At 37.1% G+C, this 11,540-nt stretch overlaps 1 protein-coding gene across 5 annotated transcripts in view; it reads right to left on the bottom strand.

The window, feature by feature from the left end:
- Positions 1-1,798: 1,798 nt before the first annotated feature.
- Positions 1,799-11,540, bottom strand: part of Bdp1 (B double prime 1, subunit of RNA polymerase III transcription initiation factor IIIB) — a 96,405-nt gene continuing 86,663 nt past the window's right edge. For 4 of the 5 annotated variants that reach the window (XM_057789614.1, XM_057789617.1, XM_057789616.1 and 1 more), the window contains exons 36-39: positions 9,413-9,449; positions 7,432-7,696; positions 5,711-5,960; positions 1,800-3,617 (exon numbers count right to left, since the gene is read on the bottom strand). In XM_057789614.1, the coding sequence (XP_057645597.1) occupies positions 3,486-3,617; positions 5,711-5,960; positions 7,432-7,696; positions 9,413-9,449 (684 nt within the window). In that variant the 3' untranslated portion in view covers positions 1,800-3,485. Of the gene's footprint in view, positions 3,618-5,710; positions 5,961-7,431; positions 7,697-9,412; positions 9,450-11,540 lie in introns of all 5 variants that reach the window. The other variant, XM_057789618.1, reaches the window with a different exon arrangement.

Here is an 11,540-nt window from a genome sequence, read left to right as displayed (position 1 = left end):
ACGTTTATGTAAGTCAATGCCTACACCATCATAAGAAAAATAAAAATTTCTATTTCACTGTATCTCTAAAAGTAAACAGACAGAACAGTTTAGCTAGATATATATCTCTTTGACAGTGAGACAAAATCCACAACTTTTATGTATCTAAAGAAATGGCCATGCTAACCAAGTTATTACAAATAATTCTCTCAGCAAAAACTTTTGGGCAACCAATACTTGCCAATAAACAGTTCAAAATCCTTTTTGTTTGTTTTAAATTATCTCTGGGACTAAAGCTTCAATTTCTCTCATTACAAAGAAAACACAGCATGTGTGCCAGGGAGGAAGAAGCCAAAGGTCTTGACCTATGTAAAATTCATTAGAAAACAAATAAGAGTAAACAACTTTAAATATGCAGGAAAGCCCCTCATTTATTCTTGCAAATTAAAAGAATCCTTTACAAGAAGTATTAAGAATTCTTCTAACTTGCTATGTACATTTTCTTTTCTTTCTTATTTTGTTTTTTGAGAGAGCAAAGGGTTCACTTTGTCAAACTCACACTGTTCCTGCCCCTGCTAGTGGGTTATGGGATTACAGACTTGAGACACCACCATACCTGGCAATACTACTTTTATAAAGTATAGATGATAACTGAAAACTGAAATTAGTTAACTGAGCACAAATATCTTTTGTTGTTTTGAAAAGGACAAAACGAAAATGATATAAAATAACCTTTTATTTACATAATTTTTATCAACAGAACATAACTGTTTTCTTTAGAACAAGAAAATTTACAAATGACAGATATTGTTTCTTTTATCAAAAACTCCTTCAAGCAAGGCAGTATACATGGTCACCTGCATTTAGAATAATATGGTGGTAAACAGTGGATGTTCATTTTTTTATCTATGCCTTAATCATTTATCAGCAATTAGACTTTTAAACCATGACTGGCCACCTGCTTAGATGTTAAGTGTTCAGGAGGAAAAAGTCAGATATTTGACAAATTCCTGGAAGCATGTTTACACCACCAGGGATCTTTCTGCCTTAAAGCTAAGTACACTGATTGTGTTTCTCTTCCCAACATCTGTTTTGAGGCTGTAACAGCTGGACAATTTGTGACTGACTTGATTCTCTATACAACGAACGCCCTTGTACTCTTTATACAATAAATTACATCTTCCATAAAATCAGTTTTACAGACGAACAAGAGACAGATGTTAAAAAAAATAAATATTATACAGGGATAAATAATAGTTTAGTTGCGGTGATCTAACCCAAGTAACATTAAGAAAAAAAAAAAAACCTTTACAGAACAGAAACTTTTAAATTTACAAACGGCATTGAAATAGCACTGTGAATTAACCCATGATTTTGTGACATTAATCACATGAATAGATGTATACTTTTGAGAATTTCCATCTAATTTATAGATCTTCCTTTATAATCAAGATGTTAATAAGACACAGAATGAGAAATATGCTCACAGTAGGTTTCACTCTAGACTCACTGAGCCCTACTAGCCTTTTCCACTTAGGCTAGAAAGTCAAAGTGAAAACTTTCTTTTTCACTTAACTTGAAAAGTGGTCATCATTTTATCAATATATAAAGATGAAACTTAGCTAGTTGTGAAAATACTTTCCAATTGAAGTACTGATCATTTTATAATACACTCAACACAGTTTTCTAAATCGTAGGCACATTTTACAACATCTATGACAAATAACTCCTAAGCAGAGACATCAGCACCTTCAGACAAGAAGCACTTAGCAGGACAGGCTCCAAAGCTACAGAGAAACCCTGTCTCGAAAAAACCAAAAAAAAAAAAAAAAAAAAAAAAAAAAAGAAGCACTTAGTCCAGGACAGGACGCTCAGTTGGCAGAGCTCTTGTGGGAAGCCTTGGCTCTACTCCAGCACAGCATTAAAATGCACATGGTGGTGCACTCCTGTAACCCAGCTCTGGGAGTGGAGACTGGAGGATCTTACTAAAGAACACCATCATCTACAGAGTCCAGGGCTAGTCTGGGACACACAACCCTGTTTTAAGCGGGAGAGGGGGAGCGCGGAGCTATAGCCGAAGACATGTGGCCTAAGTAAAAGCCCAGGCACGCTCCTGCTGAAGCAGCAGGGCCACACAGCTGCCACTAGAACTTCTTGTTCTACAGTTTCAAAAAATATTTTGTGGAAAAAACTTTCTAACTACTGAGTTAATGTACTGAGCTATGAGACTTTTCTAATAAAAATCAATAAATTTGGTCTTTCAGATTAATTTGAAACAAGAAAAATCTGTTAAGAGAATTAAGACACTTAAATAAATCACTAAGTCTCAAAATTAAAAAAAAAAAAAAACCACCTAAGTTCATGATGACGATCACGGCTTTGCAAAGTTTTCCTGTCGTATTTTCTGCTTTAGCAGAAGAATCATGTTCTGTGGTTAAAAGCCTACACATCCTGTGAGCAGAATTTAGTAGGGGAAAAATCTATCATTGTTTTCTTCTTCTTCTTTTTTTTTTAAGGTGTGTGTGTGTGTGTGTGTGTGTGTGTAGAAGATTGTTTTATACAACATGTCTCTTAACATTAAGTTTTTTTCTTCCAACGAAAATCCTGAGATAATAGAGGAAATAAGCAAAAAAAAAAAAATTCACAGTATAAATTCAATGTACTAAAGTATGAGAAAAGTATTCAAAATACAGACACCACCTAAACATTTTTAATTATGACATTTTAAAATAGCTTTAAAAGTAAAGAGGAAAAGAAAGGAGACAAATTATTTGTTAATGCTTTCTTTGCCCACATCTGATAAGTGAAAATAATTAAATCGGGATATGCTTTTAAATAAAAAATTTAAAAATAAATAATCTCTTTGATGTTCAATCTTTATAAATAGCAAATTTAAATACTAGAGCTTCAATTAGAACTAATGTTACATCATCATGAATTAGAAAAATACACATTTTTCAGTCAAATAGCTAATAATAGAAAAGTTTTAACTTTACCATACCAAAGTGGAATTTCACAACTTGCTTTCATATACTTATAGGCAAATAAACAGACCTTCATCACCCTCCAAAACAAAAAGAAAAAAAAAAAAAAAACCCAAAACACACACACACAAACAGAAACAAAATCACCTTTACAGAAGAAGGTCACTAATGTTAAATACAATCAAGCTCCAAGTATGTCAGCACTATGATTTATACAGACATGTATCCACGCAGTCCAGAAGTCCAGTTGTGCTCAGCACAGGGTGAGTCAAATGTAAACAAGTTAAAATGTCTGTCAGAGAGAGCAGTCTTAATTGCTTGGTATTTCAGAATGAAATGGTTTCCACTGATTATAAAAGCTTTAAATTAAGCTTAATAAATATTCAAAAATGACCTAAATAAAAACAGGCAGTGGTGCTTTTCTAAACACTGCTTTGCTAACATCAGTGACTCTGGAAATTTCAAACTTATTACAAAAATAGAAAGAAAAAAAGGGAGAAAGGAAGATCCCAGAAGAGTGCTTTATTCTGTTTCATCCACTTCAATAAAGATGTCATTGAAGACAAACTCCGAGACTGTGGTGGCCTCCTCCTCACATGCCTGTTTTGGCCCACTTTTACATTTTTCTTTTAGCGATGGCTTATCAGAAGAAACCTAGGAAGAGAGGAGAACTAAAATGTAACACAGTGTGTATACACTGCCAGTGAGGACTGCATCTGTAGAGCAGTGGTACAGTGAATGCCTGCCTAGCTGGTCTGAAGCCCTGGGCTCAATCCCTAGCCCATCTTCCAGAGGACCCGGGTTCAATTCCCAGCACCCACCTGGCAGCTCACAACTGCCTGTAACTCCAGTTCCTCATCCAGACATACATGCAGGCAAAAATCATGAATGCACATGAAATAAAAAAATAAAAAAACTAAAAAATATCTGCATGGTAAAAGCAAAAATAAACAAAATATACACATATACGGCATATAGAAAAACTACAGCCTTTATCACCAAATATACCCTTCTCTTACTATTCTTAAGATCTCTACAAATCTTATATATATGAGACAAGTTTCTCAAAAAGTCAAAACAGTATGAATGACTCACATAGAAGTTAAAACTCACACACTAAGACTATCTGCTCATAAAGGCTATGGAGAATGAACTGGCATGGTGGTACACTTCTATAATCTTAAATCCTGGGATTCTAGCTAAAGGCCATATTGGGCTACAAACCAAGATCATGACCTCAATCCAAAAAACAAAGGTGTGTGTACAAGGTGGGGGCAGAGAGGACATTGGTAGTGTAAAACTGATAGTATGGTAACAGGCGTGGTCCCTAGAGACAGAGCAGGTAGTATCTATCAAAAGAACAACCGTTTATCATTCCTTTTGGCAAAGCATTTACAACTGTATCTCTTAATAGAACAAGTATTTGTAGGACTCACTGGATAGCCGTACTCTATCCTGTTCTACTACTATCTATTAGGTCTACAGATGAACAGAATTTACTTATAAGACAGCAATTACTGTGCTGTTTGACATGGAACATAATTAGGAACAACCTAAATGCCTAATAAAAAACTGGTATTATAAGTAGTACAACCCAATAATGAAATGCCATACAGTCATTACAGATAGGCACAAGCATGTAATTCCCACACTCAGAAGACTTAGTCAAGAGCTTCATTAAGCTTCATTCTTGAGATTTTTGCCTCGAAAAAGAAAAAAGAAAGGAAGAAAGAAAACAAAACAACAAAAACATCAACAATAAGGATATTTTCAGACATTTACCACTAAAAAATAAAAATGTTTATATGTACACAAACACGAAGTGTTCACATCACCTCTGCTCACAAAAGTAAGAAACTTAAAACAACTAGATGTCTTTATACAGGGAAGGACATTTAAAAAAAAAAAAAAAAAAAAAAAAAAAAAAAAAAGGACTGAGTCTTTAATCCCAGCAGGCAGACAGATCTCTGAGTTCAAGAATAGCTTGGTCTACAGAGTGAGTTCCAAACTAGTATTAAGGAGGGAGTAGAGGAGGAAGCAGGCCCGTATATATAGGTGGACAACACAAGGGGTCTTGGCAGCTGTTCTGGACTGTCATTGCACCAGTGTCAAAGTTGGAACAGCATTTTGCAAAATGTTAGCACTGAGGAAAACTGGAGGAAAGGTGAATGGATTTATTTATTTATTGTAGTATGTCTTACAACTACACACAAAATTTACAATGATCTCAAAAATGGAAGCTGTGAGAAAGAGAGTGAGACTGAAAGCTGCACTGTATTTAACAGACCTCTGCTAAGACATACGGGGTTCTGTTATCATTTCTGTTTAGACAAATGCTCACTGGTAGTGTGTTCCTAGAGTGCATGAAGCCCCAAGTTAAATCCCAACACTGTAGGGGGCTGGCTGGTCCCTGCCCTTAGACAGCTGCAGAATGCACAGAAATGACATACAAACACATTCTACAATTATGCTTCTTTGAATTTTTATGTGCCAGAACATTCCTCCTAGGACAAATAAAACTACAAATAGTACTTCATTTTGCTTCTATAGGTCAGCAGAGTCTTTGATTTGAAGGAATGACAATTAAGTATACCATCGATGGCTTGCTCAATAGCTTACACTAAATTAGCTGCATTTTTGTGGTAAATGAAAGTTATACTGAAATAATTTCTGACCTGCAACTGGAAATAAATTGCTACATTTTCCCTAGTTGAGATGACATATAGAATACAACAGCTCTCACATACCTGAGCTGCTGACTTTCCAGTATCATCAGACTGAGGATCAGTAATACTTGGAGATGGGGGTGGATCAGAAGAAGATTCTTCACTTTTTTTCTGGCTTGTATTAAGTAGATTAGGTTTTTTCAAATTTCGTCGTGATGCAGGTATATGAGGCTTTAGGCGCTTCTTACTATGGGTTTGAGTTGCTTCGTCAGAGTCCAAACTATTTTTTGGACATATTAAAGACAAAAATCCCAAAGGTCTTCTGCCAGGTCTAGAAATGAAAATACAGAGATATTCAACAAGTATATACATAAACATACACACACACTCTCTCTTTCCTAGAAGGTCTTTCTATCTATGTAGTCAGGATTTTCCGGACTGAGCCTCTGAGTCCTGTGACGCTACACGCATGTGTTAGCACACTCAGCAAAGCACACTCCTATGTAATGGTGCACAGCACTCAGGAGGCAGAGGCAGAATGAGTTCCAGGACAGCCAGGGCTACACAGAGACCCTGTCTCAAAAAACAAACAAAAAGAACTAAAACAAAGAAAAGACACGGTCTTAATGTAACTTTATTTGCATTAATGCTAAAGTGGTGCACTGTACTAAGTACTGATGACACTATGCTATGATGTCTATCTATGACAGGGGCAAGGCTGCCCAAGCTGAAAAGTGCACACAGGTCACGTGGGGTGCTATTAAAAATGGAACTCAGAATTTGAAACAAGTGCAGCCTGAGTCAAATGACGTCTACAGTGCAAAAGCACTCTGTAAGTTTTAGGATGTGCAGTGTTCATGGCACAGCCGCTTCTGTGCTGCAAACGAAGTAGGACAGCTGCAGTAGAGACCACATGGCCCTCCCCAAGCAGACCCTGTGGGAGCTATTTCTGATAAAGTTTATTACTCTGTCCTCCCTTTTGCTTCTCAACTTGTTTTAAACCTGGTAGTACTTTCTTACTATTTTCTAATTTCAGTAAATCCTAAAGGTTAGAAAAGATATTGAGTTTTACTTTCTGCATTTAAAGATAATAACAAAAATAATAATAGATGAAAAAGCCCTTTTTGAACAGGGTCTCTTTTTCTGTTTGTTTTTTGAGACAGGGTTTCTGTATAGCTTTGGAACCTGTCCTGGAACTTGTTCTATAGACCAGGCTGTCCTCGAACTTATATAGATCTGCTTGCCTCTGCTCCCCCCCCCCCAAATGCTGGGATGAAAAGTGTAAGTGACCACCGCCTGGCTAAATAGGATTTCTTTATAAAGCCCTAGACTAGGCTGGCCTCAACTCAAAGATCCTTTTGAGTTGTCTCCCCAAGATGCCTTTGCTGTCCCCCCAAGTGCTGGAATTAAAGAAGTTAGCTACCACAGCCCAGCTTGACAAAAGCCTTTTAAAGACATTCATGTCTTCTCCCCTTAGTGGAAGCTAGTGCCTATTGTCCTCCACTTACCAGGTTAAAGCCTGTTATTACCAATTACCCTAAAGAAACAATGTGGTAGCAGTAGGTATGATCCTACAGAAAACCAATACTACAAGCCTAAGGGAAAAAAATGACATAGTATTTGGAAATTGAATAAAACAACTTCCAGAGCCACTGGACACTAACTCTATGTTGTCTCATAGACACATAACTGATGGAGGCTACATCTATAAAATTACTAGGCTCTGGGTTTCATCTCTGTTATGCATGTTACATATTCACCTGGGGATAGAGAGAAAGTCACTAAAGAATTTGTAACAATACCTGATCAGAGGGGGTTTTGAGGATGACATCATGCTATCCCTTTGTTCTGAACTGGAAACAGGACCAGTCTTCTCTTCTTTATCAGACACCATCTCATCCTGAGGCAACTGAGTCATAGTCTTTTCCACACAGGCATCTTTTATTTCATCAGGAGATCTCGATCCTACATTCTGAGAAGTTGGTTCACTGTATTCCTTTTGAGGTTTAGGAGCTGTATGTGTGCTCTCTGAAGTAGGGAAAATGCCTTGTCCCATGCAAGACTCTTCTTCAAAGAGAAAATAAAAAACAGAGAGGAGAGAGAGAGAGCATATTGAAATATTTTAAAAGTCAATTAAATAGAGTATCTGAGGTATTCATGGTGTTCTATAAACCTAGCTCAGCAAAAACAATCTGTATTATATCAGTGGAGTAGACTATTAGGAATTACCAGTTGAAGTAGGGCATGCTGGTTTAAGCCTGTAATCCCAGCACTCAAAAGGCTAATATAAAAAGACTGTTGTGTAAGTTTTAGGCCAGTCTGGGCTATATAGAGAGTTCTAGGCCAGCCTGTCCTATAGAGTGAGACCCTATATTAAAAAAAGAAAAGAAAAATGATTTGGGGAACTGGAGGTTGCCAAGGCAGTAGACCAACAACAGTCTATGTGTTACACCAGGATTGACAAGTCAGGAAAAGAAAGTATAGAATATCCCAAGGAGAAAACAAGTGGGGGCATGAGCAAGCAAAAAAGAGATCATAGGACAGCTGGAAAGCATGCAGTAATAGAAAGACTAAGCAACAAAAACAAGGAACCAAGGCCAGCACTTAGGAGACAGAGGTCGATCTCTGTGAAGTCAGCCAGCCTAGTGAACACAGTGAGTTCCAGGCCAACCAGGGCTACGTTTTGTATCTCTGGGTGTGGTTATACATGTCCAGAATCCCAGCAGTTGAGAGGCAAAGGCAAAAAGATTGCCAGAAGTTCAAGAACAGCTTAGACAATGAAATACTGTCTTAAAAAACAAAACAAATAGAACCCCGAATTATCTGTCCCACCAATGTGCAAACTGGCAAACTGCAACACAAAAACCATTAAAAGGCAAGTAAACACCAGAACTGGGAAAATGCAGGACGAAGAACTCAAGTCTACTAGTAAAAGTGATACAATGATTTCAAAGACACAAACATGTAAATAAATAAAGTAATCAATTCAGGACCCAGAAAAGACTTAGCAACATGGATGTAACCACATTTTGAGAGACGAGAATAGAGGTAGGGAGAGCAGGGACAGGCAAAGAATAGAACACAAACAAAAGTGTTGGAAATCACAAAGTGAATCAAATTAAAACCACAGTGAGAAAGCATTAACAACAGACCTGACCAGCTCTCTCCCAAAGATAATAACAAAATATAACATAGAACTGTAGTAACAGAAATAGCATGTATGTATGTAGATACAAATATGTAATTCAGTAGAATAAAGGAATAGAAATAAATATGCAATTACAGCCACCTGATTTTCAACAAAGGAACTAAGACAACGAAGAAAAGAGAGCCTAGTCTCTTGAATGAAGTGCTGAGAAACTTCACTGTGCATGCTGGTTACTCTCATTCAGAATGAAGCTAATTAAGCTATCTCTTATCCTGTATAAAACTCAATTTAAAATGTATCAAAGACCTTACTATAAATCTGAAATACCTGGAGTGTAATGTAAGAAAAATACTTCAGAATATAAGCATAGATGAGGGATTTTGAAATGATATTATTCCTCTTCAAATTTAGTGTATCTGAGGTTTGTCAGATACCTATTTTACATAAGGTATGGCTCTTAAAAAACTTTTAAAAAATTATTGCTAGTGCAATATTAGAGAGTAAGTTTCAAAAGAGAGAGTCAGTGGTTTGAGATATTAGATAAAAATGAATGAGGATTTATTTCAAGCTCAAGATGCATCAGAAATAATCAGTGGTACTTAGCAAAAATAAAGTCGTATTTAAATTGATCTCACCTGTTTTCTCAAATACATTGAATTCCTTTGAACATACCTGTTCAAGAAAATATACAAAGTTTTAGAACTCCATTTATTAAGTAAAATTAAAATTCTATCCCCTCCATCATGTTATAATGAAAGCTCTTAAGTCAGAATTATACCACCAATTAAACATTTGCAAAAACAGTGCATTGCTGATATTAAACTGCTCTAGAGCACAGTAGAAAAATAAAAGTTGTCAAATGTCTTTTATCTCAGGCATAATATTGATACCAACTGCCAAATCGAGAGAGAGAGAGAGAGAGAGAGAGAGAGAGAGAGAGAGAGAGAGAGGATATGAAATGAAACAACTTTCCATGTTTCATGAGTATCCAAGTTATGGTGGCACACAAGCTAAGCAAGGCACTACCACTGAGGTGCATCTCTGGCCCCTCAACTCAAACACCTTTAAAAAGAGCCAATTAACAAAATACTACATCATGGTCAATTAGCAGTCCATTTCAGAAATGTAAAAATGAATCAATATGATAAGTCTACTTCATAACTTTACAAAGTTATATAATTCAAAAGAAGAAAATTATCCTTATTCACAGAACTATTCATACTTTAGGGGGGAAAGTAAAAAAAGACTAAGAGTTTTGCAATGCTGCCCAGGCCATTTCAAATTCCTGGATTCAAGCAAACAAAGTCTATATTATGGCTACTTTGGGCTGAGAACAGTGCAGGACAAAGTTGGCTATGGCAGTGCTTATCTAGAATCCCACCCTGGAAGGCAGAGGCAAAGTAATTCTGAATTTGAGTCCAGCCTCAAAATAAAAGAAAAAGACAGGGAGAAACTCTGTATATACAATATTTTATTGTTAAAATAAAGTTTATAAAATAAAAGCTTATAAAATATATTGACAAATAAGACCAGCAGGCATTTTCCTTTTTTTTTTTTTTAAATCTTATTATTCTTATGTATCTGAATGTCTTGTCTGCATGTGTGTCTCTGCACAATGTGAGGTCAGTAGAGGGATCGGAGCTATTGGGACAGGAGTCACAGAGTAGTGAACCGCCATGTTGGGTGCTGGGAATCAAATTCAGGTCCTCTGCTAGAGCAACAGTGCTTTTTATCTGATGAGCCAAGTCTTCAGCCCCATACATATTTTCTTAATATATTAATAGCATTGTGTATTTTTCATTTGCATTTGCAATCTCTGGTGTTATCCTCAGAAGTATTAATCACCCCTTTGAAGACAAGTCACTCATTGGCCTGGTGCTTACCAATAAGCCTAGACTGGGAATTTCCTCAGGCTGCAGATCTTGTTGCAGTTGCTGACTAGGATAGCTGTAGCTTAAAAGGCAGCAACCACTAAACAAGAGGACAACATCAATCTACCTCAAGACCCAGCGACACAATTTTTGGGCATATACCCAAAGGAGGCACACGCACAACACAAGAATATTTGCTCAACCAGGTTCATATCAGTTTTATTTGTAATAGCCAACCAGAACCTGGAAACAACCTAGATGCTCATCGGTCAAAGAGCAGATAAAGAAAATGTAGTTCATTTACACAATGGAGCACTATTCAGCAATAGTAAGAAAAAAAAAAAGACACCTTGAAATTTGCAGGCAAATGGATAGAACTAGAACAAAAAACATTTTGAGTAAGTTAACCCAGACCCAGAAAGACAAACATTATTGTACTTACTCATAAGTGGATACCAACATAAAGCAAAGGATAACCAGTTTGCAGTCCACAACCCCAGAGAAGGTAGAACCCTCATCCAGAAAGAGATGGAAGCAGATGCAGAGATCCACAACTAACCACTGGGCTGAGCTACCAGAGTACCACTGAAGAAAAGAAGGAGCATCAAGACCACAGTGGGGAAATACACAGAAGCAGCTGACTCGAGCTAGTGGGAGCTCACTGACAACTGGGGTACCTACTTAGGACCAAACTAAGCCCCCTGAAAGCAGGTGACAATGGTGTGGCTTGGGCAGACTGTGGAGCCACTGGCAGTGGGACCAGGATCTAACTAACCCTAATGCATGAAGTGACTTTGTGGAGCCTGTTCTCTATGGAGAGATACCTTGTCAGCCTAGGAGGGAGGGGAGGGGCACTTGATCCTGCCTCAATAAGGAGTGGATGGATGGATGG

Source organism: Chionomys nivalis, chromosome 15, assembly GCF_950005125.1.
Source record: "Chionomys nivalis chromosome 15, mChiNiv1.1, whole genome shotgun sequence".
NCBI classification, from domain to species: domain Eukaryota; kingdom Metazoa; phylum Chordata; class Mammalia; order Rodentia; family Cricetidae; genus Chionomys; species Chionomys nivalis.
This window is presented reverse-complemented; position numbering and strand designations above follow the sequence as displayed.